Below are 27,213 nucleotides of genomic sequence, written 5' to 3'. Positions count from 1 at the left end.
TCCTTTATTCAACCCTAGGGCGGAAGAGTTCGCCGTTTTGTTTTCCGAACAGTGGGCCTCCGCGGTCTCGGGAACAAATACCCTGAATCTCGTGCCCAGGCAGAACCACCTGGTGCTTCCAGGCGGCTTGAGAAGGGCGAGGCTTCGGAGCCTCCAACCTGATAAAGGTGGGACTTGGGCAAATGTCGAGAGACCTAAGTCTGGGACTAGAGTTGGCCCCCACGGCGCACATTCTTGCTCAGAAGCAGCAGATTGCAAAAATCAGGAGGTGTCGGGCCAGGCGGGGGATGAAGGCAAGTAAGCTCCGGCGCTTCGCCTCCGGACCCCAACACAGCCTCCGCGGATTTGGGAGCTGAACGGAGTCGACGACTCTGCAGAGACGCCTCTGGCCAGAGAGCAGATGGCACAGGCCTGCACACTCGCCATCTGTAAGGTCCACCCGGAAGCGGCTTGGCCTTGCGGATGGTAATAGGTAACGAGTCACTATTTATGGGTGTGGTTGTGAGGGGCGGACGCATGCAGGGAGACATTCAGGCTCGTGAGCGACAGGTGCTGGAGAGTCCACATGCTCTGGGTAACAATACCTGGTGGAAAACCGTTACCCGCAAGGCAGAAATGTTGCGACTGTGTTGAGTGCACTGTTTGATGATTCTGGGTATCAAGAAAATATGAGCTGTGTAATGGTAAAGGGTGGGAGGTGTTCGTCATCAGACAGTACGTCTCCACAGCCAGCCTGCCTTCACTTCAGAACCACCTAGAGAGCTTTTAAATTTCCTAGGTAATGCTGGTGTGCAGCCGGTGGTAATAACCACCGGGCTGCTGTCAGATCCAAGAAGTGCATCTCACTCTTACTCTTCTGGGCAGAAACCATTCTTCTGACACTGTCTAGTTGAAGCATTGCGGCCTAACTAGCACTTAATTTGTGTGTAGAGGTTCTCCGAATGAAATTTATCAGCAGGGTACTGAGTCCAACACTTGGATAAGACAAAGACTGGGTAGAAGAAGACAGTTCTCATTTTATGCTGTCTAATCTGAGGCACTCAGCACTATTTTTCTATGTTTAAGCAGATATTTCTTCAACAAAAAGAAAGAAAAGCAAGATCATTGTTTAGTAGAAGAATCAGGGATGTTTGAAGATATGGTTGAGGATGTATTTGCCCTCAGGTTTCATCCTTGTGGTGGCATGTGTCAGAATTTCTTTTCTTTTTAAGGCTGAATATTATTCTATTGTATGTATATACCACATTTTGTATATCCATTTATTCATTGATGGGCACTTGGATTGCTTCCACCTTTTGGCAATTGTGAATAATGCTGCTATTGCACATGGGTGTACAAATACTTCTACAAGACCCTGCTTTCAATTCTTTGGGGTTTGTACCCACAAGTGGAATGGCTGGATCATATAATTCTATTTTTAATTTTTTGAGAAACCTCTGTACTGTTTTCCATAGCGGCTGCCCCATTTTACAATTCCACCAACAGTATGCAAGGATTCCAATTTCTTCTCCTCCTTGCCAACACTTGTTATTTTCTGAGTTTTTTGATAGTAGCCATCCTCATGGGTGTGAGGTGGTAGTATCATTGTGGGTTTGATTTGTATATGCCTAATGATTAGTGATGTTAAGCATCTTTTCCTGTGTTTATTGGCCATTTGTATATCTTCTTTGGTGAAATGTTTGCTCAAGTTCTTTTTCCATTTTCTAATCAAGTTGGGTTTTTTTTTTTTGTTAAGTTGTGATTTTTTTTTTTTTTTCTAATTGAAGAGCCTCCTTCATCTGCTATTCTTTTCAGGGATGGTAGATAAAAGAGAAGATATGCTCAGAAATAAGTCTTGAATCATGTTCAATTCTTCTTCTTTTTTTTTTAGTATATGTGTATAGAGAAGGTAACGCTTAAAAAATGAATTCTTGTTTTCCAGATGGACAAGGTGGAGACAGAATTCCCAGGCAGCAGGATGGTAAACAAGTGCAGATCTGAGAAACAGCCTGCTGACCTTTGGTAACGTGTATAGCAACAGCAGGTAAGTCTGGAGAGAAAGAGCTTTATAGATCATGTAGGAGGCTTAGACATGCATCTTGTAGCCCAGTGCTGTCCAATAGAACTTTGCATAATGGTGGAAATGTCTTACATCTGTGTTGTCCACCATGGTAGTCACTGGCTACCTGTGGCTATTGGACGTTTGAAATGTGGCTAGTACTATTGAGTTTATTTTATTGAATGTTTATTAATTTTATTAGCTCCATGTGGCTAGTGGCCACCATATTGGACAGTACAACTCTAGGCAGTGGTTTTAAATGAGAAGTAGCATAACCAGATTTATATCTTAGAAAGATTACTTTATAGTCAGAATGTGGAGAATGTGTTGGACAGGCGCAAGACCCCAAACAGTAAAATCAGTTAAGAGACTCTTGAAATAATCTAGGTAAGTGTGTATAAACTTTAACCACCTCCTCAGTTAACAGCCCTTTATTCTCTTTTTTTTTTTTCCATGTATTTGTTAGGTTGTTTATATGATTAGAACCCCAAAGAACAAGTAACAGCGGTTTAAGTAGGATAGAAAATTTATTTATTATGTGAATGTCCTGCTGAAAGGCAAGCCAGAAACTTCTGGAAGCTCTTCTCCAAAAAGTTCTGCAGTGGCCTGTGCTTTTCTTGCTGCTCTGCGATCTCCAGAGGACTATCCTTGTCCACATGGGCAAAACTGAATCACAGCCTGTAGGAAAGGGAAGGAAAATATTGTGACCAAGCAACTTCCTTTTAAGCAACATGACAGAATGAAAGTTTCCCACAACACTTTTGCTCACACTCTGTGTTAAGCTAAAACTTCGGACATTCTTTCTGACATCAGAGGGGCCATATATTTAGGAAAGAGTTTGTAAGTATGAAAAGCATGGGCAAATTTTCAGCCACAGCTCGGCCTTTATATAATAGCGTCCTTGCATGGAGAAAGAAGGAAGTGGTCTTTGAATGTGAGGAATAAGAGAAAACTTTTGTACAACATCAGAGAATCCTTGCTGTACCAGTCTGCTAGGGCTGTGGTAACAAAGTACCACACCTGGATGGCTTAACCAACAGAAATGTATTGTCTCACAATTCTGGAGTCTGGAAGTCCAAAGTCAAAGTGTCAGCAGGGTTGATTCCCTCTGAAGGGCTGGGAGGGAAAGATCTGTTTCAGGCCTTTGTACACTTGTAGATGGCCATCCTTTCTCTTATGTCTCTTCACATTGTCTTCCCTCTGTGTGTGTCACTGTGTTCATCTTTCCTCTTTTTATAAAGACACCAGTCATATAAGATTAGGGCCCACCCTCATGACCTCACTTTAACTTTTCCTCATTTTACTTCTTTAAAGACCCTGTCTCCGAATAAGGGTCACATTCTGAGGTACTGAGGGATAGAACCTAAATGTTTGAATTTGGGGGGAATACAACTCAACCCATAATACCTATTAAATATCCGACCAGAGTTCATATCTCATTTGATACCAGGAATCCATATTCCTTAAGGAAACCATTCATAATTACATTTAACATGGTTTTATGGCAACCCCAAATAAATTTGCCAACTGCTGCTCTGTTTTGATAGTTAAAGCAGAGGTGCCCAAAGTTCAGACTTAAGTGTTTTAAACAGTTAGAAAAGAAATAAATCTAGTTCTGCCTGTCTTCTTTAAATAGTCATCCAGTTTCTTCTGTCAGGGAACCTAAATCTCCAGTTATTAATGCCAGCCTGAAATTCAGGACAGAAGAACTTAATTCTTAAGTTAATGCTCCTTGTTCCCCAACTGTATATAAATGAAATAGGAAGAAAATACACGAAGAAGCCTTTTTTAAAGAAGTATATGATCTATTTGGGAAGTCACATTCAAACACAGACACACCGCAAGAACTACCCTATAGGACTACTTATAAACAGGTATTTAAATAACATAAGCAGCATTTACAAGTTCAGTAGAATCTTTTAAAAAAGGAAGAGAGATAGCAATTAAGAGGCTTCCATGCTCTCAGGTTTTATGATTTCATGTGATGGCTGAGATGGAACATGCAGGGGAGTGGACATCCTTTTTGTTAAAATATTTGGATGCTTGAGTCAAGAAATGTGGGCTTGAGAGCCATATTTTTTGGATCTTTAAAAATCTAATGAAAGCTGTGGACTGACTCCTCATAAAAATACACATACATTTGATATTTTGCATGAGTTTCTGTGTGTTCATGGATACCCTTTAGGCAGATGGTGTATATTATTTATCCTAAACTCCTTTCTCCTTTGATTTCCTCCACCGTGGTAGCTACAGAGCCAAAATCCTTCCCTTCCTTCTCTCTTGTAGTTGGGGTGGGATATGAGCTGGGTCTGACCACTGAGATTCAAGTGAAAGTCGCTCGTGGGGGACTTCTGGAAACATTTTTAAAATGCGAGTGACTTCTCTAAAAAAATAAAATATAAAGGGAGGGGCTGTGACTTGGCTGGCATGCTCCATCAACTCTTTACCCTAAATCCTTTGCTCTTCTCTCTCCCTGTCTGGAATTCAGACAAGATTCCTGGAGGAACAGCAACTATTATAGGTCTGTGATGATAAAAGCCACGGAACAGAGACAATTGAGCAAAGAAGACAGAGGGAGCCTGGGAACTTCATGACATTCTTGAACAGTGGTGCCAGCCCTGGATGATTGACCTCAGGACCTCTTGCTAAATGACATATACTAACTCCTTTCTGTTTAACCCACTGGAGTAGAATTTTCTTTTGTAGTGAATCCAATCCTAACTGATTGACTAATATGTATTAGCACCTGTTGTGGGCCAGTGGAGTTCTAAGAATGTTTATGTACTAACGTTTTTAATCCTCACAATGAATGACTTTATGAGATAGACCAAAGGTTCTCAAAGTGTGATCCCTGAGCCAGCAGCATTAGCATCACCTGGAAACTTGTTAGAAATGCAGATTTGGGGGCCTGACCCCAGACCTCCTGAAGCAGAATCTCTGGGAGTGGGGCCCAGCAGTCTGTGTTTTAACAAACCCTCCAAGCGATTCTGATGTATGCTGAAGTTTGACAACTTTATCTCTGTAGATAGGGTATTGTTGCTGTCCCCATTTTACAGATAAGTAGACTGAGCTGAATTTAAGTCACTTGCCCAATGTCACACAACCAGCAAGACTGACTCCTAAGTCTGTGTTTGTAGCCGCTATGTTACATCACATGTTAAGAACTCCTGCTCTAAAGCAGTAGTCTTCAAAATTTGAAAGCATACTCCTCTGAAAAATTATGTACCCCCCTGCACATTTTTAGATCAACATCTAAAAATTTCACATAAGTTCAAACAGTTGTAAAGAATCTGATTTCCAGTACATTGTAAATTGTGACATTTCAAAATGTGTTCCATCACTCTTCTAAATGAATCTAAATACCATAGTGATTATTTTTAAAATGGACTATCATCTATTGAAAAAAATAAATTTTCTCTACATTTGAAATTTTACATCCTCTCTTTTGTATTTGAACTCATATTTTCATTTCCCTACCCCACAAAATACATTTTATTGTAACATGGCTGTTTTTGATCTACTCTGTTGTGCTTTCTGCAACAAAAAAGTATAAACATTGAACTTAATTTAAGAAAAAATTTCCGGTGACTATATAGCTTTGAGTTAACAATTTGTTTTCTGCATTAAGTTATTGCAATTTTTATTAGATCGAATCACTGTGAGTGTATGTTTTGATAAGTTATAGACATACAAACTAAAATTGAATTGCAAACTCATCTCTTAATGAGATGGATGGGACTAATATTTTCTAATTAATTTGTGTATCCATGGATGAATAGTCCTTGTTGCAAGACTGAAACAAGTTCAACATCAATTTTATGTCTATTTCATTATTATAGATATGAGATAAATAAGTAGATAGGAATTAAAGGAGTTTTGAAATAGGAATGTGATTCTAATTTTTCTAACCTCTATATTACATGCTAAAACCACATTATCATTAAAATTTTTTTTTTTGGCCGCTCAGTGTGGCATGTGGGATCTTAGTTCTCCAACCAGGGATTGAACCCGAACTCGCACCCCTTGTATTCGAAGCATGGAGTCTTAGCCACTGGGCCGCCAAGGAAGTCCCCATTAAAAATTTCTGTTAATCTATTATTGACAACTGGGTTAGACCCTCTTTCATGTTTAAAAGCAAATACAATAAGAAACCACCTGAGTTGCAAAAGAATTTTGTTAACCAGTCTTTTAAGACATTCACTTTCTGACACCATTTTTTAGAGTCCTTTTGTCAGATGCTTCGAGGAGGCTTTGTGTCTTGGGGAAATATGAAGGGTAAGATACGGGATGGTTGAGAGTTATGTCCTTTTTCCTTAGTGGGAGAAGAGTTGTGACAAAAGGACGTGGGAAAGCAGAAAGTTTTCAGGCAGATCACTCAGTGAATCCACATGGGTGTCCAAGGTCAGGAAAATGATTCCCTTAAAACTGTCAGTGTCCATTTATTCCCAGGGATATACACATTCTAGTTTTAAAACTAAAGGATACTAAGAGATACCTCTTAGAATTACCATTGTCAAGTCTCTTCCTCTGTCCAGAAGCCTGGGAGGATGGGGACTTAGTCGTCCCCAGCCCAATGCTGCATACTTGATGTCGAGATGTATGCTGCAAAACAAGTAGATTAAGGGATCAAATGGTAGTTATTGTTACATTATGTGTTAGATGTGAAATTAATATCTACAATAGATAATATATATAACACTTAGGAAGCATGCTTATAGTAATCTAAAATATAAATATTGGTTTCCAGGTATCCATAGGGAGGAAGTGTGTGAGGGTCACTCAAGAGAGTCAGTAGCATCTTTGCTCTCCCTGTCCCCAAGAAAGGGACAGGGGGAGCAAAGATGGAGAGTGGCCCCCAGAGGCACTTGACATTCTACCAGACACAACTCACATGTTAAGACACAGAAAAAATCGAATATATCAAAGATCTAAATATAAAAAGAAATAATGGACATTCTAGAAGAAATCATAGAGTTCTTTTGTTACCTTTGCTGATCCTGTAGTGGGAAAAGGCATATCCAAGTCAGACATAAAACCAGAAGAAAAGACTGATAATTTCACCTGCATAGTTCAAAGTCTGCATGTCCAAATTTGCCATAAAGTGCAAAGGGAAATAGCAACCGGACTACTTGTGACATATCAAAACATGACTTAATCGACTCATTTAAAGGGCTCCTAAAAATCCGAAGAGAAAGACCTAACAATTAAGTAGAAAAATGAGTAAAGAATATTAAAAAGCAGTTCACAGCAAAGGAAATACAGATGGCTTTTAAACATAAAAGATGTTTGATAACACAACAAGAGAAATGCAATAAAAAACTCCATTAAGGGACCACTTTTACATTTCAAACTGGAAAAACAAAACAAAAAACTCGTATTCTGGCGAGGAATCAACAGTGTTTTCCAAAGTTGGAGGGACAGCCCAGGCAGAGTTGAGTTGGGCTTTCTGAGTACAACCATTTGGAAACAATGAGAATCCCCCTACTCACATCCTGGGGGCTACAGAGAGCTTCTTTTCTGTTGCCTGAAGAACAAATGGGTCCAAAGTTCCATTCCTCTTGGAACTCAAAGGGCTGGAGTATTTAAATCTCTTTAGGCAGACTATTGATTCGGGTGGTTTTTCTTATGTTGGCAATCTGATAAGACGGGGGGAAAATAATTCACACACTTAATACTGCCTACTGAAGCAATTTCTTTAGGCTTGAAGACAAAAAGCAAAGTAGTGTTTTCACAAAAGGATAGAAAAGTAGACATGTAATCAATCGCGTATATTTCCAAAGCCCTGTATTCCTTTCCGGAAAGATTCTGGGGATCAAAACTCAACCTACCGAGAGTGGGGTTCGAACCCACGCGGGCACTAGCCCATTGGATCTTAAGTCCAACGCCTTAACCACTCGGCCATCCCGGTTGCTGGGTATTGTATTTTTGCAATTATTTTTTAATCAGAAGCAATGTATTTGTGCTGTGCATTTAAGGAAATACTGAATTATTTCTGGTTTTGTGGAATTGCATCAAAATATGAGGATTATTACAGAGAAAACACAGCAAGCTCTCTGTGCTTTCAGAATCCGCCCACTTTTTCCGATCCCCTCTCACTAGATCACCTCAAGTTCCAGAGAAATGTTTGCCTTTACTCAATACGAAAGGGAGAAGACGAGTGGGAGGAGGGGAGCAGAGAGCAATAGAAACCACCGCATTAACGCCACCTACTATCTCGACTTTATCAAAGGCGCTGGCCCAATTTTTCCTTAAGAGATCATCGTTTTGCCTGCTGAATTCAAGCCCCCACCCCACACCCAACGAAGCATTGGAGGTAACAGGTTCGGGCCCCAAAGACATTATATTAAAACGAGCTCACCTTGGGGTTACATTTGGAAATCCCTAGCGGACACAGACGCAGTTCAAATTCGTGATTTTGATTTTAATGACAAAATGCGTTAACTGACAGCCCAATATGTCCACAAAAGAAACACATTGAGCTAGGCATGGGATACAGACAGGAAGACACCGCACCAGAACTCCAAGGGCTTCCAGAAAAGCCAGCGATTGTTACAATGGCGAATCCAATATTTGCGGCCAAAAGTATCCCCCGGGAGACTTATTACAAATGCAGATTCCATAACCCCTCTTGCAATGGATCCTTTACTAAAGAGATATAGGGTAGATAGATCCCAAGACTCTTAATTTTACCAAGCACTCCCAGGTAATTCTAACATCAATTGTCTGCTGGCAACACTGAGTTAAGAGTGCTGAAAGTTGTCATGGGAATTTAAGAATCCATGAAAGAAACTCCCAAATAGGAATTTTGGTGTATCTGGAGGAGACAGAGCTGAAACGAAATCCTGAAGCAGGGTTGGAATATAACTAATTAATACTGAACACCTAATGTGTGCATGTCCCTCAGGTAACCAAGGGAAACCCCACAATGAAAGAGTTGTGTCAGCTGTACCAGACAAACAAAGAGGGTCCAAGGACAACTGCTCAAGTTGATGAAGAAGCCCAATCCTTACTTGGAATGTTTGGACTGACTGGGTCCACACCCAGATCTTTCTCTTTGCCTGATAAATTCAAGTACAAGAAACGGCCCCCCTCAAGTCCTTTGGCTGTCCAGTTCTGAGTTTTATCTCTGGCCAGATCAAGGTTCCATTCCTAGAAGAGGAGATTCCTAACCAGGTACACCTTCTAGTTAAATCCCAAAGAAACTGCTGAAATTTAAAAAAAAAAAAAATTGCAGATTAAAGTGTGACATTTTGTAAAATAAGATGCTCAATAGGTTTCAGGAGTGGTGGCTTCGTGGCTTAGTTGGTTAAAGCGCCTGTCTAGTAAACAGGAGATCCTGGGTTCGACTCCCAGCGAGGCCTTTCTCTTCAGGGTTCTATAAGGTAAAGGCAAACTCCTCACCTCTTAACAATTCGGATTTAAACCTGACTGAAGCCTCAGACGTTGAATCTTGATGGCTGCTGTTTGAGGCATCTTGCAGAGAAACAAAATAACAGGAGTGAGAGAATTATTCGCCATAAACTATAATTGGGTTGTTGTGTCGTTGTGTTTTAACACATTTTGGGTAACAGTCCTTTATTAGATGTGTCATTTGCAAATATTTTCTCTCGGTCTGTCTTGTCTTTTCATTCTCCTCAAAGTGTCTTTCACAGAGCAGAAGTTCTTAAATTTGAATGAAGTTCAGCTTTAATTCTTTCTTTAATGGATTGTGCCTTTTTAAAAAATTGAAGTATAGTTGATTTACAAGGTTGTGTTAGTTTCAACTGTACAGCAAAGTGATTCAGTTATTCATACCTATATCTACATCTATATATACAATCAAACATATTGTTGGTATTATTATTTTGAACAAACCGTTATCAGTCAGATCAATTTAGAATAAGAAAAATAAAAGTTTTTATTTTACCTTTACTTATTCCTTCTCTGATGCTCTTTCTTTATGTAGACCCAAGTTTCTGACCTATGTCATTTTCTTCTCTCTAAAGAACTTCTTTTAACATTTCTTGCAAGGCAAGTCCACTGGCAACAAATTCTCAATTTTTGTTTGTGTAATTCTTTATTTCTTCTTCGCTTTTGAGGGCTAATTTCACAAGGTGCAGAATTCTAGTGTTTTTTTTTTCCTCTCAACGCTTTAAATATTTCACTCTACTCTCTTCCTGCTTACATGTGTTCTGAGGAGATGTTGATATAATTCTTATCTTTGCTCCTCTGTACGTAATTTTTTTTCCTCTATCAACTTTCAAGATTTTTTTCTTTATGTTTGTTTTCCTGTAGTTTGAAAATGATATGCCTTCGTATAATTTTTTTTGGCATTTATCTTGGTGTTCTCTGAGGTTCCTGGGTCTGTGGTTTGGTGTCTGGCATTAATTTGGGGAAATTTTCAGTCATTTTTGTTCCAAACATTTTTTTCTGTTTCTTTTTTTCTCCTTCTGAAATTTCCATTACACATATGTTATGCCTTTTGTAGTTGTCACGTTCTTGGATATTCTGTTCTCTTTTTTTCCAGTCTTTTTGTTTTTTTGCTTTTCAGTTTTGGATGTTTCTATGGAGATATTCTCAAGCTCAGTGATCCTTTTCTCAGCTGTGTCCCATCCACCAGTAAGCCCATCAAAGGCATTCTTCATTTCTGTTACAGTGTTTTTGATCTCTAGCATTTCTTTATGATTCTTTCTTAGAATTTCCATCTCTCTGCTTACATTGCCCATCTTTTCTTGCATGTTGTCTACTTCATCCATTAGAGCACTTAGCATCTTAATCGTAGTTGTCTTAAAATTCCAGGTCTGATAATTCCAACATCCCTGCCATATCTGAGTGTGGTTGTGATGTTTGCTCTGTCTCTTTGTCTGTCTTTGTCTTTGTCTGTCTTTGTCTTTGCTCTGTCTCTCTGTCTCTGAATTCCATGGACAAACTCAGAGGAAAAATAGAAGTTTTACTGATATATTTGCCAAAGAAATTGAGAGAAAATTTCTAATTAAAATACTTTTAAATGAGTGCCTATAGTATGACAAGAAAATATAAACTCTTCTAAACAATGAGAATTTACAGAGCAAAATATCAAAAGAAAAAATATTAATAAAAATTTGCAGGAGGTGGACCTGTTTTGTTCCTTTACTTTGCTGGTGAATATGTTCTTATTGGGCAGGACCAACCACCTTCAATTTATTTTGCTTGTTTACCCCCTAAAAGCATTTTAAGTAACTAAATGTCCAGGCATAGGAGATTGGTTGAATAAACTATGACATGTGGACTCAGAGAAGAAATGCTATGTAGCTACAAAAAAGATAGGGAGTGATTTCCAGGAGATATTGTTAAGTGGTGGTGGTGGGGGGGCGGGGGGGCAGGGGAAGGGGCAGATCAGGATTATAGTATGCTATCTTTCTTCAAAAAAAAGGGGAGGATTAGGAAAATATATGTGTTTTTCCCTTTGGAAAGAAAACAGCAAAGGTAAACCAGTGAAGCTGGTTATCTAAAAGGATAGTAATAGTTCTGGGGTAAATGGAATATAAGGGATATTGGGAGAACGTTTCTCTGAGTACACTTTTTTGTATACATTTACCTTTTGAAAGCATGTGAATCTTCTACATTTTCAAAAAATAATATTAAATCAGCAAGGATAGGAAGTGGAGGGGAAAAAAATCCAAAACACAACAAATGAACTCAATTCTATCCCATTATCATAACTACATGGAAGAGTAAAGAATGTAATTTGTGAACACGGCAGTTGACAGTGTACCTTTACTCTCGGTCAATGTAGGGGAGAACTGCAAACAAATCTTCAACACTTTTCAGTAGATTTTTTTTTGGTAGTGGACAGCAAAGTGATTCCTTAGCCACTGTGTGTGTCTAGAAAGCAAGTGAGTAAATATGCTGATATTGTTGGAGCTACGGATCTCAGTGTGGAAGAAGGGACAAGTAAACATATGGAATGAGGTAATGCCAGAAAGAATCCTGCAGAGTTGGATTAGAGTTGGAGGTATCAGTGTGAGCTCATGATTTTTTAAGTATGTATATGTATGTATATAGGCATGTATATGTGCACATATATGCATATGCATATGTGTATGTATATATGCACATGTGTATATACATGCACATGTATTTCTTAGGTCTTTCCATTAAAAGGGCCAAGAAGCAGACATCATAGAAGTAACTAGAACAAGTCCCCAAGAGGGCCTCCAACACTATCCCCCATTGAAAGAAACCAGAAATCTCTGAGAAATGGCTGACTTCGGGGCTGGGGCAGGGTAGATGCAAGTCAAGCCTGGAACAACTAGTTATGTCAGAAGGTAAGAACGTGCTCCAACAAATGACAGTGGTATCTTCAAGGACCCAGAAGCCAGCTTGAAAGGGCTCTACTAGGTAAATATGGCTAATTTGAGCACCGTGTAATAGGAAAAAAAATAAGATTCCATGAGTCCAGATCAATGATAGATATTTAATTAATGGAGAAAAGGGAGGACTTTTGCTTAAAATGGAACATTGAGCGCAGACAGGTAAATAAGGAGGGTGTGCCCGAGGAGCCCTTTACACTTTGATGCTGTTACCCTCAACCTGCTGCATCTCCCTCCTCGGTCTTGACACTTGTCTTCCAGGAATGAGCTGTGGTGGGATTCTTTAGACCTCCTCTCTCTGCTTTCACTTCACCACCTGCCTTGATTCTCTTCTCGTTCCTCAGATCCCAGCGTAGGCTTTACAGGGCTTCTTACTGAGGCTTCTCTGGCTTCCTTTATCTCGGCTTAGCTGCTCCCATGTATGCTTCCTCGGCACCCAGACTGCCCTTGTCATACCACCACATATTTTAATTGCTTCTTTAATATCTCCTTCCTGCCCTCTAGCATGGTCCCTTTAGATCTCTGTTTAGTTATCTGACTCGTAGTAAAGATGCTGGTGCCATTAAACACGGTCCTTTCTTTGGCGAACCCTGCAGGCTTTGAAGAGATCCAGAAGATAATCATAGGCCATAAAAGGGCTTCAGCATTTGTTTGAGATATTTGGGATGTGATAAAGCTCATAGTTTACACAAATAAAGTCAAGGGTTCAATCTCTGAGGGACATCTTTTGATTTGGAGACAACTGTGGAGACAACTAATTTTGGAGAAAAGTAACCCAGTTCACTGCATTCTTGGCCAGTGGTCTGGAGAAAAAGATCCACATCTGTTTTTCTTTTTGTTTGTTTTGTTTTGTTTTGTACTTAGTTGTATATGTTTAGCTGTTAGTTGTAGAGGCCCCATCTTCTGGTGCAGTGCCCTATACTTTGAAGGAGTCAGTAAAATTTTGTGGAAATGAACAGAACATTTTGAGAGCTCAACTGCAGTGAGCAAGGATTTATGCAATTTTCTCACCATTCTCCAGGTGTTTCATTCCCAAGACTCCAGACGAATCCAGCTTAGAATAAACTTTCTGACTTTTCTCCACATAAATTCTTTGATTCATACATATGATATAAAAGCCTGAGTGTGATTTCAGGATTTGAAACTGCCATTCAATCTGTAGGTCTCTTGCTGCAACCATTTACAAACAAGCCTGACGTTACTAAAGTGCTTCTGACAGTTCCAAACCTTAAATGCAGTCCTTCAATTTACCTCAAAAAGAGCAGCGACAATACTTCACAGTTGGTTTAGGTTGCAAGTAGGCAGGAAAGAGAATAAAGAAAACAAACAAAACTTAAAACAGGTCTGGTGGGAGGAATAGAGAAGGAACAGGGAACAGTGGAAGAGAGGGAAAAATAGAACAGTCACAGACTGTCCTTGAGGTGTGGATCATAAAAATCAAAAGATGTCCCTCAGAGATTGAACCCTTGGCTTTATTTGTGTAAACTATGAGCTTTATCACATCCCAAATATCTCAAACAAGTGCTGAAGCCCTTTTATGGCCTATGATTGTTATTTTCTGGATCTCTTCAAAGCCTGCAGGGTTCACCAAACAAAGGACCATGTTTAATGGCACCAGCATCTTTACTACGAGTAAGATAACTAAACAGAGATCCAAAGGACTGAAACCCAACTGCTGGGATTTGTCTACCCCAGGCTAACTGGCTCCTCTGTCAGCTCATCTCAATTTGTTCTCAGTTCTTTACCAGGAGCTTGAAATTACAAAATGAAACATTATTTAAATCTCCAACCTCCCCCTCTTTATCTTCTTATTCCCCTGCACCTGAAAATGTCAGATAGCCTAGGGGAAGAATGCTCTATGGGCAGTAAAATGTATTAAAAGAAAATCTAATCAGAAGATCCTAGCACTGTCATAAGTATATACATAGAGGGAAATAGATAAATTTAAAAATGGATATAAGGATATGTAGAAATTAATAAATGATGAAGTTGATATTTCAATTCAGTAGGTAGGCAAAATTGATTTTAAAATAAATTGTGATGCTATAACTAACTTTGCCTATTAGAGAAAACAAAGATGGACATTTACCTCTCAGCCAGTAACAAATCAAGTTCCAGATAGATTAGTGACTTAAATACAAAATATAAAATAATAAAACATGTAGTTGCAAATAATAAGAACTCAGAAGAAAAAATTTTACTTGGAAACTATTGCATAAGAAAAGTTTGAGCAACAAAGGCTTAATAAAAATATGCTTTGATGAAAGCCTACAAAATCATAATAAGCTATCTTAAATCAAATGTACACAAATGGGAAATTCACAGAAGAAAAAAATCCACCTGAAAATTAGAAATGAATGAGTCTGAGAATGAGATGATGGTGAGGGAGCTGCTTTGGTCTATCACTTCATTGTTTTAACCAAGGACAGTGTCTTCATGCTATCTTAATTCCTTAGTCTTTATGAATTGTCAAATATTTTGATGCTCTTACACACTGCTTTCCAGTGGTCTTCTAAAATGTTTCTTAATAAATTTAAATCATTCTAAAGAATGTAATTGCCAGTATATGGTAAGATTTGAACATTAAAAGAGTCCAATCCATCATTGATTTTTTTGCATTGGCGCCTAAGAGCAATTTGATATACCCTAGCATCCTTTAAAAATGTACTTGGTATACTTTTATTTAACAGTCGAAAAATGTTCATGAATTATTTTTCTCTTTCAAAGGCATTTCTGTTCTATAGCTGTCATGGAATTTTATCCCCATATATTGCATTTTTTATGCTTAAAGGCTGTGACTGATTATTATACTACTCTGAAACAGAAAAATATATTAAAAATGAGATATGATATTTAGTTATTTCCAATGAGTGTCTTTGTATTTTAAGAATCTCCCCCCCACCCCCACCCCCCCAGTTTGAGTTGTTTTCAAGTTTAATAGTAACATGTGATCAGTAAAAAGTATCTCAAAGCATTTTTGAGAAGTATTTAGTATATGAAGAGTAAAATTATATTTGAACCTAATGAAAGGGACAGGACTTTTTCCCCCAAGTTAGCTCATGTGTCTGCGGATGGAAATTTCTAGGGGTTGGAATGGGAAAGGTTCCGTAGAAATAACAAAATTATGAGAAATTTGCAGAGAGGAGATGGATAACCAGATAAAACAGGTAAACCTCAGGTCCCACCGAGACTTAAACTCGGATCGCTGGATTCAGAGTCCAGAGTGCTAACCATTACACCATGGGGCCTATTCTTAGGCAATATTAAGTCATGGACACTTACCTGTCACATGCCTGCATCCATCTTTTAGCCAGAATCTGATAGAAAACATTGACTTCCAAATGTTAGGAATCCTCCCCTCCACTCACCCATTCCCACAGAGTGCTCGGTTCTGTGACAAGTGTTCTGTACTATTACTTCACCCAAGGCTCACAATCGCCCTGTGAGATGGGAGGCATTATCGCTATTTTACAGGTGAAGAAACTGAGGCAGAGACCTGGTGTCTTTCACCCTACTTTATCGGATCCTGTTGCTTTCACGAAAAATCGTCTTTGTCTAGGGTAATAATCTTTCTCTTTTACGGACGCATTATGGAAAGATTTACCAAAGTAGCAGAGGAGACATTGGTGTTTAAGGAAAAACTGAAATAAGTGGAAGGAAGGATCCCTGCAGTCCTGGGAACACAACTTAGAGTTGGGGGGCGGTGGGGGGGAAGCAGAAAGGAGGAGCGCTTGGGAGTTTTCCTAGGACCGAGTCCAGCCCCACGGTCCTCCTGCTCCCCTTTCACCAACGGGAAATATGAGCAGAGGAGACGCCCAAAAGGACACAAAGAAAATTCCCTCCCCGCCTGTCACATCTATTTCCCTCACACACATAGGCGCCCACACTTTGTGAAAACCCACAAGACAAATCAGTTTCTGTGATGGGTCTTGGTGAATGTTCTGAGTCGCATCCTAATCCAGTATCTTCACAAACTCCTTGGGCTGGCTTTTCGCTGTCTCAGAGCGCGACGATATCCTGCGCAAGTTTAGGAGTGAGTGCCTAGCAAATTCTTTAGTGGTATAGGGGAGTCCAGTTTTGCTCCAAATATTTTCCCAGAATTCGACGACTGTAGGATGAGACTGGCCTAATTGAAACTGAATTTCTTGGCTTGCAGCTTGGGGGTGCCTACCAGGATTTCAGATTTTAAGCGAAGATACGCTGGAGGCGGGCTTCGAGGACGGCGCGCCCTCTTGTGGACACAGACTATAAAGCGCAAGCCCTCCCTCCCCGCCCCAAACAAAACCCCACCAAATACCCCAAACAAACCAACAAAAAAACTCCACAACCCTTTAAGTATCCCTGTAAACACCAGGCTTCTTGCAGGATTCCCTTGAAGAAGGATTTTTTCAGGGTGGCTTTTACTGGAAAAATCCTAGATTGGTTCTTTTCTGGAAAGCTGGGTTGGGAGTTTTCCTCAAGCTTAGAACAGGTGGAGAATGGCCAAGGACGGTTCATTTTTTGCATAGAGTGGGTAGGAAACCCTCAGGAGAGAGGGTAAACATCCTCCACTGGAGATTCTAAACTGTTGAAACCTGGCGGATTCAAGAAAAATGTCCTTACAAGGGAGATGCTTTTAAACCTGTGCGGGGAAAGCCAGGTAGATTCCTCTTCCCTCGGCATAACCAGTCAGCGACGAACACACCAGTTCAATTACATTTTCCAACGCCACAGGGAAGAATAGTCCCAATGGCCTTGACCCTGCGCGGTTCCCGATATGTTAACAAAAGTGCACCACGTGCGGGAAGGTGCCTGTGACTTGTGCAGCAGTGTGGCTCCCCGTCTAGCAGAGAAAAGCATCTGTGCTTCTCCAGGGCCACATCCTACAGCTCTCCCAGACTCTTGCCCCCAGGCAAACTGTGATGAGAGCAGCAAGTGAAACCCTTCTGAGAAGGGGACAAATAAGTGCAGCGTTCAGAGGTTAAGGTCTGTCTCCTTCCTGCACCCTCAGAACGGGAAAAAGAACACCTTCAGCCTAAATCCTAGCTTTCTGTGCAGCGCTCAAAAATCTTCAACTGAGAGACAAATGTGTAATTACTGCTTTCCAGAGGCTAAGCCCATGGCAGGCACTGGCCTCCCTACAACCAATAGGTAAGCAAAACTAGACACATACAGACTTCAGGAAGACAGGGCAAGAATGTAGTCAAAGAAGATTTTCTTTTCAAACTCTCATTCAAAAGTGCAAAATTCGGTGCTCCAATTACACTTCCCCCCACCCCCCAACTTTAGCTACTGCTGTGGTCTCATTAAGACAAGAGTCATGGTTGATATTCACCTTCAGGGAGGCTTCTGCTCGTCTTGGGCAAAGACTTGTTCTTAGAGTCACTGTAGACTTGGGATCATTGAAGGAAAAGAGTGAGAAGAAATCTGGGAAGAAGTGGAGCAGAAAGATTTGGAACCAAGCATGGACATGAACTATCCTGGGTTCTGGGATGATCAAACCAGGTTAGGTGAAAACTTTATGCACTCAGCAACTTGTTTTTTGTTTGTTTGTTTTGTTTTGTTTTGTTTTGTTGGCCATGCATCTTGTGGGATCTCAGTTCCCCAACCAGGGAAAGCCCAGAATCCTAACCACTAGGAACCAGGGAACTCCCTGCACTCAGCAAGTATTTTTGAACTCCTAACAGGAACCAGGGACTGTGAGACTGAGAACTGAAAGGTGAACAAGGCCACAGTACTGGTCTCTCCCCTAGGAGACCTTGCTGTCTAGAGCAGGAGGGAGGGCTTATCAAACAAGCAATTAAAACGTGAGGTGGTAGGAGAAGGGGACATTCTGGTGCTGAGGAGACACAGATGGGGCACGTAAGCCTGGAGGAAGGGAGTCAATGAAGGCCTCAGTAAGAAGGGCTGAAAGGGCTAAGTTAATATTTGAGGAATGAGTAGAGAATCAGACCTCATAACATGAGGGGAAATGGGAGGGCAAAAAAGTTTTGCTGGTAGAAAATGTGGAGAGGAAAAAAAATGGAAGAATAGAAATAATTTTATCGTGGCCTGTGACTAGAAGCTAATTTGTAGGTAAGTGTGTGACAGGAACGGTGACAAATGAGGTTGGAGATGTGGGCAGGTTAGGGCAGCAATCATTAAAATGTGGAAAGCTGCCCCGAGCAAAGTGGAAAGAACTTGTCCTGTCTTAGGATTCTCAAAGGTGACAACAAGGGCTGCTCACTCATGGGTTGCTACCTGCAGTTTGAAGAACTGTACCACACGGATCAACTTAATCCAAGTGCAGAAGTATTAGTAACATAAGTCTAAGAAAGAATCTAAGGAATTTGCAGCTAAGATGGGACGAGGTGGCCTGAAAGTGGTTAAGGCCCGGGACTGCTAATCCATCGTGCTCTGCCTGTGTGGGCTCGGATGCCACCCTCTGAGAAAGCTCAGTGAAGAGCAGAGCCACCAGGGAAAGCAGCTTCTAATCAGATATTTATCACGTCTCAGTTTAGACTTCCTTTTCCAGTTTTAGGGTAACGTGGCCATTCTTTTAAAAACAGAAAGTCCGTTTGCATGCGCACATAGATTCCTTTCTAGGAATAAAGCCCGGGGAGACAGCCGAGAGACAGCCCCTCCGCGCCCGGACCTGGGCACAGGTTACAGGATTGGCGACTGCTCCCTGCGGCGCTGGTTTCTGCATACAGCTTCGCTCCAGCAGCCGGTGGGCTCAAATTTCCGAAGCCTGACCAAGATACTGTTGCTCATTATGACTGACGTGTGGTGGGCTGGATTACAGGGGGAAATGCTGGTTTTAAGGGACGAGATTGCAGAAATAAAAATGAAAACGGGAACAGTTAGCTAGGTCCCACCGAGATTTGAACTCGGATCGCTGGATTCAAAGTCCAGAGTGCTAACCATTACACCATGGGGCCCACAAAGGATAAACTTGGAAAGGTATCTCTTGTGACAAATATCCATCTTTTAGGCACCGGATCCCAACTAGTAAATTTTAAACAACGTGTTCCCCCCATCCCACCAACAAAACTGTACCGCCCCCTGGAGGGGCATTTTGAAAACGTGTGGGTGTTTTAGTTGTCTCAATGGCTCAGGGCACAACTGGCGTTGACAGAACAGGGCCAGAGATGCTGGAAGTTCAGCTGTGCTCAGGACAGTCCTATACCCAAGAATTATCGTTAGGACTGCACAACTTTTGTAAAACGACATTTTCATTTGGGTTTTCAGGGACCTTTTCTAAGGGTGAAATCCCTGCTTCCACCTTTGTACCTCCCACTTAATCATCTTATATACAACTAGCAATGCTGTGTGGGACCTGGTTAGGATTTTGACTTTTATCCTGTGATGGGAAGTCACAGCTTCTGGTTAAGTGTCCTGGGATACTCACTTTTGGAATATATGAGAAGTCTGAACATTCTGGGCCACCACACAGTTAGGAAACCAGACCACATAAAAGTGCTCTGGCAGACAGTCCCAGCCCACAGCCAGTGTCAATTGCCAGACATGTGAGTGAAGATGTTTCCAGACGATTCCAGCCCTCAGCGGCTGTCCCAAGAATCACAAGTCAGTGATCCTCCACCTGGGGCCCCAGACATCTTGGAGCAGACAGCCATTCCTGCTGTGCTCTGACCTAGTTCCTGATCACAGAATCCATGAACATAATAAAATGTTTTGTGCCACCGAGCTTGGGCTGCTTATTATGCAATAACAGTAACCTGAACAACTCTAGAAACAGGAATTTTCCTGATCTACTCCCTTAGTTTTACCCAGTAGGACTGTCCCCAATTTTTTGCCACTATAAGTAATGCTTTAGTGAACATCAGTGTCTTCTTATGGAGCTATATACGTTTGTCATATGTTTTCAAAAATGATGATTGTTTACAAAATTGTTGGGCTTGCGTGGGGTTTTGTGAGAGTGGGATGATTAGAGATAAGAAAACTTCCCTAAAGACACCATCTAAGTGCTATGTACGGTTATTATACTAAGCTGTAAGAAAACATTTGTTGGGGTGTCATTCACTGAGTGAACATTCCAGGCTCTGTGCTTGGGGTATGGCTGAGAACAAGACTCCTTTGTTGGAATTCACCTCTTTCGGGATGGTTTTGCAATAATACTGTTTGCTTTCCTGGATCTAGAGCCTAGCAGAGGTGGCGCCATCTCGTCTTGCTTTGCAGGGCATTTTTTTCAGCAGCTATTTAGAAAACATGCAGGCTGTCAAGGCTCTGTGCAGAAATTAAGTTGGATTAAGAGAAAAAGACACAAGAAGCTCAAAACTGCTCACCCCATAGCTCCCTTTCGCCAGCCACAACGGCCTCTTGCAGTTCCCAGAACACACTAAGTACCTGACTTGGGTACTTGTTCCTTTTGCCTGGAACAGATTCCCCCAGGTAGTGACTCAGCACTTTATGCCAATGACTCCTCCACGACACCTTGTCTGCATACCCTCCTTAAAATTGAGATCCCCAACTTCCTATCCCCTTTCCTGCTTTATTTTTATCCAAATCACTGACTAAGGAGCTGATATATTAAGAATTTTATTAATTTATTCTTTTATTGCCTAGCTTACCCCTCCCCTCAAAGTGCCACAAGAGCAGGAACTTTCACAGGCTTTTTTTCACTGTGTATCCTCCATACTAGCATAGTGCTTGTCACATAATCATAGGTGCTTAAGAAATACTTGATGATGAAATAAATTAATTTCCCTTCTGCTGGCTGATTGGGTCACATAAAATCATTGGCTCTACAATGATATGCCTGATTTATAACTGGAATTGGCAATACTTTCTATATAATTCTTCTTCCCTTATTGCATGATGCTTAATTATTTCCCTGATACATATATTGTCTTATTCGATCCAAACAACTTTTTGATGAAACTGGGCTGGGTTTCTACCCCTGTTTTGCAGATAAGGAAACTGGTACAATGAGTTTCACTGACTTGTCTGTGATCGCACAGTGACCATAATGGCATTTGCACCTTTGTGGTAGTGAAGTCACCCCTCGGTGACCTCAGATCGTCCATTTTCTGGTATTTTGTTTTGTTTTGTCTTGTTTTGCCAAGGAAACATGGTCTTGGTATCTAAGAGTTCTAACTCCTACCTTCATTGCATGGAGAGGGAGAGGAAAACCTGTGGGCCACTAAACGAGAGGTTGGACTCATCTGCTTGGTTAAGCTTGCAGGTCTCCTTCTTACCCCTTTTCCTTTCTTCCTGCAGCACAGTTTTATAAATGACAAAGTTTTGTTTTAAAATTCTAAGTCTGTAGTCTTTTTTGTACACACAGATATTGAGATTCTAAATCGACACATTTGAGAGCCTGAAGGGTGCTAACCTCTCTCATATGTAAGTGCATCTTTGGGGGCTCTCATCTGGGAATTCAGTTTTATAAACCTTACGTGGAGTTCTTTCCCAGAAGTTGAAGAAAGGGTACAGAAATAGAACCTGGTCATAACAGGAGCAGGAATAGATGGATGAGGTTCTTTGAAAGCACTTCCAAAGTTCTAATGTTTCTCAGATATTAAGAAATCATGCAGTCAAATGTAAAATGATATAAAAGTGAAATTCCAACAATTTAATGACAGGTAAGTGCATGGGAGTTGAGATGGAATGCTAGAATCTGAGCAAAGGAAAGGTGAGGTGTGAGGATTGTTGGTGACCTCTACCTCAAAATCCTCCAGGGAGACAAGTAATTCATGCTAGATTGCAAGTGTGACTGTTTAAGATACAATTATACCAAGAATAAAGAGAGAGAAGTTATAGTGCTGTTAAAGATTTATGAAAATGTTCCTTAGGAATCAGGCTACTTCATTTACTTTCTTAACTTACTAAAGCAATTTATGACCAATAAATTGGTCAGTCAGGCCAGGCATACTTCTCATTACAACTAATATAGTGAATTCTAGTTTGATGAGTATCTCTTGTGAGTTTTGTTATCGTGAATATATTCCTCAGATGTAAGAATCCTAATAAAGTCCCAGCTTGAAGCATTCCATTGCTACTTCCAGTTTATAACAACTAAGGCTCATGGAAACACTGCAGAGGAAGACAGGCTAGGGGAGAAAGTCAGGTTTCTCCTTAAGTAAAGCAGGCCCTCCTTAAGCTCTATGGATTATCGCATCTCTGTTACAACTTCTATCTTATAAACCTGCTGAGACAGACTAAACAGTAGGTTCTCATAGAAGAATATGAGGTTATAGAAAACAAATTTATTAAAAAACTTGCGTGAACGAAGGTGAGGAATGTACCTACTAAACATATGAAAATAACAAAAAACAAAGAATACCCTTATTGACAATAAGCCAATCTGTACAGTAGAGAGGACTTCCTGGATGGTGGAAGATAAAGCCCTTTTGAAGGCTAAAATCCTCTGCAGTCTTTTTTCTATTTTTCATGTAAAATATGAACTCAGGCCTGCTCTTTCTTATAATATTAACTACTTAAATTTCAGAACCTAACCTTAAAAATGAAAATCTATAATTAATGATTCTCAAAAAACCAAGATGTTCCTCTACCCTGAAATTACAGTTCCAATCCTCCTTCATAAAAGTAGTCAAAAGAATGTGATCTAAAGAGTTGTCAGATTCTCTTTCTCCTGTCCAATATGGAATTCTCTGCCGGTATTCAAAACTACCACCGAGTTGTCTGTTCTCAGTGAATAAAAATGTGGGAGTCTCATTTGATTTGTAAGAGATCTCCTAGGAAGCCCAAACATTAGACATTGTTGCATATTCCTTAGATATAGATCTATGCAGTTTGCAATTCTGATCCCCTGGCTGGCTGCAAAGGTAACAATGTTGAATTTGACATCTCTTTTCAGCTGGTTAAAAAGAGGACTACTAGTTCCAAAACGGACCAGTGGTACTTTCTTTTTCTCCTTCATGCTCAGAGGAACAAAGAAACTCCTATGACTGCTAGATTAATTTAACAAGTAACGTGAGTCTGCTTCATTTAAATAACCATACAACGCTAAATTGGCATCTTGAATCGTGAATATTTCAGAACCTTATTTGATAAACATTTCATGGTTCATACCTAGTGGTTTTATACTGAAATCCTGTCATCGTTTTGAGAAGCCCACTCCTGTAGATTTTAGTCCCACTAACCATTTCCGATGCCTTGAATGTGATATCCACTTTCTTACTTCAAGTGCCCAGAATGCTGTTTTGTACACCACCCTCCTCTATTGGTAATATTATTTATTCTGTGTTCCTTGGGCTTTCCATGCACATCTCTACTGAAGCATTTATTATCTTATGTGTGTTTTGTTTATTTATGGACAATGTGTACATGTGATTCAAAATTCAAAGTGCTTAAAACGGGCCCAATTAAAAAGAGCCTCCATCCATCCCTGCCCCTAGGCCATGCAGCACATTCCGCATTCTCTGGTTAATCTCTTTTTCGTGCCTAAAATACATCTCTGAGTCCACAGCACCTTTTCTTCCCTCCAAGGGCACCGCACCTTAGGCCTCACCTTATCCAAGATGAACTCAGCTACTTCGGGAGTAGAGGGTACTTCCTCTTCCGCCTTTGTTTGGAACTTCCTCCTCCGCCTTTGTTTGGAACAAGGAAGGGGCGGAGCGAGAAATGCGAGTCTTACCCGCTCGGGTTTCTCTAGTTTTCAATTTGGTCCGAAGAATTCAAATAAACGGCTGCCCCACCCCCCCCACCCCCCCATCCCCCGCCTTGAGTACACCTTTTTTCCACTGCTGTCTTTAGAGTTTTGATTTATCTGTACTCTCAACATGGCAAGGCCGCGGCAAGGCGGGGAGGGGCTAGGGTTAATGGTGGTACTAAGAGCCACGGTAAGGTCCTATGTGCCAACATCCAGGGTGGAGTCAAGTGCATCTCCGGTCTCGTCTACAGAGACCCGCGGGGTGCTGAAGGTCTTACTATGAAATGTGACCATGACGCCATAACCTACACCCAACGTGCCAAGCGCAAGACGGTCACCGCTGTAGACTTTGTTCTTTCAAGCTCCAGGGACACACCCACTATGGCTTTGGCGGCTGACTGCATTGTATCTTGTATTGCCGTTTTCAATTGTAAAAGCTCTTTTCAGGGGTACCTATCTTTTCTTTTAAGGAGTTAGCTGTTCAGATCACATATTGTAGCTGGTCTTGTTCCTTAGTTCCTGCACTAGTGTACGGCATCGTGGTCTGCTGCAAAGTGATACGAGAAAAAGGGCTATGCAGTGAATGGGTCTGGAGTTCCTGTACACGTAAAAATGGCTTCCATTCACAATGCTTACAGGCTCCCAGGCGCACTTTTAGAATGTGCTAAACTGCAAACATTTTAATTTGGGGCTTCCTAACTGTGAAATTGAACTAGTATCTAAAGGGAACCAGTCCAGTGACTTCCTGGATTTCCCTGGCGTTGTCATTGTTGCTCTCGAGGTTTTCAGGTATTGTCTGTCCAGTCAAAACATGGGGAGACGGGCTAGATGAATCAAACGTAGTGTTGACACCAGAAATGCTCGCAAAAATGCACTTTCTTGTCTGAACATTTGTCAGATTAACACCAAATTTGGGTTAAACGTCACTTCCTCAAATATTACCCAGATCCAGCAAAGACACCTCCTCCTCCTCCTCTCTCCCCGCCCCCTCCACCCCCCGCACGGAAATGACAGGCAAGGCGCCCCAGCTCTTTCTTGAGAAGTGTTAAGCAGCTCTGAAAAGAGCCTTTGGGTTTGGCAATGCCTATAAACACATTTACTTGGAGCTGGTATACTTGGTGATAGCCTTGGTACCCTCATACACTGTGTGCTTGGCCAGCTCTCCAGGCAGCGGCAGGCAAACAGCCGTCTGGATCTCCCTGGATGTGATGGTCGAGCGTAATGCGCCAGGCGCGACGCCTCGCCCGCGATGCGCTCGAAGATGTCGTTAGCGAACAAATTCATGATGCCCATGGCCTTGGATGAGATGCCAGTGTCCGGGTGGACCTGCTTCAGCACCTTGCACACGTACACGGAGTAGCTCTGCTTGCGGCTGCGTTTGCGCTTCTTGCCATCCTTTTTCGGCGCCTTGGTCACCGCCTTCTTGAAGCCCTTCTTCGGGACACGAGTGGACTTGGCAGGCTCAGGCATGCTGAAGTACTGCGGTCGAACTGAAACAGAAAGCCAGGAAAATAAAAGGCACTTCTTTAACAACAAGGGTTTATGCAAATGAGGCGGGATAAAGATTTCTGGTGATTGGTGATTTTCTCCAGTGACGTCATAGCTCAATTTTTGCCCAGCCGAGGTAGGCATCCTGCATAGTCGCGTTTCCATTGGCCTAAATGAAAGTAAAATGTTAGCCAATCGTACAGCTTCCTTTTCGCGCCTAGCAGGGCCTATAAAATATGCGTTTTAAAGTTCTTGCTTGTTATCTGTGATAGCGGTCGTTGATCCCGAACCATGTCCGGGCGAGGCAAACAAGGCGGTAAGGCTCGCGCCAAGGCTAAGACTCGCTCTTCGCGGGCCGGGCTCCAGTTCCCTGTGGGCCGAGTGCACCGCCTTCTCCGCAAGGGCAACTACGCCGAGCGGGTCGGGGCCGGCGCGCCGGTGTACCTGGCGGCGGTGCTGGAGTACCTGACGGCCGAGATCTTGGAGCTGGCGGGCAACGCGGCCCGCGACAACAAGAAGACGCGTATCATCCCGCGCCACCTGCAGCTGGCCATCCGCAACGACGAGGAGCTCAACAAGCTGCTGGGTAAAGTCACCATCGCGCAGGGTGGTGTCTTGCCCAACATCCAGGCCGTGCTGCTGCCCAAGAAGACTGAGAGCCACCACAAGGCCAAAGGCAAATAGAAGTCTGGATTAGTTTAATGTAGCTCAAGTTTCTCAATCAAACCAAAGGCTCTTTTCAGAGCCACCTACAGTTTTCTAGGAAGAACTGAACACTAGGCTTACAAAGTTTCTTGTGCTCTAGATAATACTTCGGACCATTATAGGTGAATTACATGAACCTCAAAACTTGTGTTAGGAAGTGATTTCCACTCCATGTTAAAGTGTGTGAAATAACCTATAAACTTTGATTCATCAGCATTGGCAGATTTGAGGGGTTATGTGGAGTGAGTCATTCTTTAGTATTGTCACCTTCACCTCTACCCATCACGAACCTCTGGAAAGCACAAACTTCTGGTGGAAGGTCAATGTGCCTTTTTGTGGCAGTTTGAAGACATTTTTGTTTTCTGGGTTCTAGACATCCTGAGTATTCAGGGATCAAACCAAACCTGTATCTTAGATCAAAGGCCATCTTTGGAGCCGTAAGATTTCTGAGAAAGACCTAATTTCACGTCAGTGTGCATTACCTTTTACATTGCTGATTAAGGAAAATTTAAATACTCAGGCTTCTTATCGGAAACGTTAGCTGAGGTGACTGGCAATTATACTCATTGTTTATTATTGGGTTCTCAAGTATTTTCCAAGCTCCCTTGCACCCATCCATACAAACAGGTGTCTATATAAGTCGATGATCATTCGTTTCAGGATAAAAATGCGATATTCTAGTTTTAAAATGCCGTTTTCTCGGTCTTTTTATTGTTAAAAGACCTTGTACTGATGGGATTAGATCATTTTTTCCTAAAAAAAAAAAAATAGCTTGCCTTGGTAATTTCTAGGCCCTGGGGGGAGGGGGAGGATCAGATGTATCAGATGCCAGGCAAGGAGGCTCTCCTAAGGTTCTGCCAGTTGCTAAGGAACTATTGGATGTAGATGCAAACTCAAGGGGTGTGTAGCTTGCGGTAAACATAGGTTACTGGTGGGGAATTAGATTCTTTAAAAACAAAGGAATTACATTCTTAAAATAGAAAAATAAATTGTGCTGTAATGGAATTGTTTTATATTAACTAACAATGAAAAGAAGTTCATGTAAGGATGAGTTTCCC

General features: G+C 41.4%; 1 protein-coding gene, 2 long non-coding RNA genes, 4 other non-coding genes and 1 pseudogene across 8 annotated transcripts; 3 read left to right on the top strand and 5 right to left on the bottom strand.

The window, feature by feature from the left end:
• Nucleotides 1-27: 27 nt before the first annotated feature.
• LOC103012221 (uncharacterized) lies at nt 28-6,563 on the top strand. 2 transcript variants are annotated; one of them, XR_450723.2, is made up of 3 exons: nt 28-472; nt 1,922-2,023; nt 4,527-6,563. It is a non-coding gene; the product is annotated as an uncharacterized LOC103012221 (long non-coding RNA). The 2 variants fall into 2 exon arrangements; XR_003623053.2 differs by having other exon boundaries at nt 28-167; nt 4,527-6,562.
• On the bottom strand, nt 2,558-23,895 carry LOC130709007 (uncharacterized). Its single transcript, XR_009009416.1, has 3 exons — nt 23,822-23,895; nt 6,547-6,640; nt 2,558-2,716 (listed from the first exon to the last, which is right to left on the bottom strand). It is a non-coding gene; the product is annotated as an uncharacterized LOC130709007 (long non-coding RNA).
• Nucleotides 7,864-7,946, bottom strand: TRNAL-UAA (transfer RNA leucine (anticodon UAA)). Its single transcript has one exon. It is a non-coding gene; the product is annotated as a tRNA-Leu (tRNA).
• Nucleotides 9,326-9,399, top strand: TRNAT-AGU (transfer RNA threonine (anticodon AGU)). The gene has a single exon. It is a non-coding gene; the product is annotated as a tRNA-Thr (tRNA).
• Nucleotides 15,546-15,617, bottom strand: TRNAQ-CUG (transfer RNA glutamine (anticodon CUG)). The gene has a single exon. It is a non-coding gene; the product is annotated as a tRNA-Gln (tRNA).
• On the bottom strand, nt 19,197-19,268 carry TRNAQ-UUG (transfer RNA glutamine (anticodon UUG)). Its single transcript has one exon. It is a non-coding gene; the product is annotated as a tRNA-Gln (tRNA).
• A 1,163-nt stretch (nt 23,896-25,058) lies between the features above and the next one.
• LOC103011936 (histone H2B type 1-C/E/F/G/I-like) lies at nt 25,059-25,527 on the bottom strand (annotated as a pseudogene).
• A 122-nt stretch (nt 25,528-25,649) lies between these two features.
• LOC103011638 (histone H2A type 1) lies at nt 25,650-26,134 on the top strand. The gene has a single exon (XM_007179073.2). It carries the CDS (start codon nt 25,742-25,744, stop codon nt 26,132-26,134), a length of 393 nt encoding a protein of 130 aa, XP_007179135.1. The 5' UTR covers nt 25,650-25,741.
• Nucleotides 26,135-27,213: the final 1,079 nt, after the last annotated feature.

Source organism: Balaenoptera acutorostrata, chromosome 10 (assembly GCF_949987535.1).
Source record: "Balaenoptera acutorostrata chromosome 10, mBalAcu1.1, whole genome shotgun sequence".
Lineage (NCBI taxonomy): Eukaryota > Metazoa > Chordata > Mammalia > Artiodactyla > Balaenopteridae > Balaenoptera > Balaenoptera acutorostrata.
Note: the sequence above shows the minus strand (reverse complement) of the source record. Positions and strands in the feature narration are given on the sequence as shown.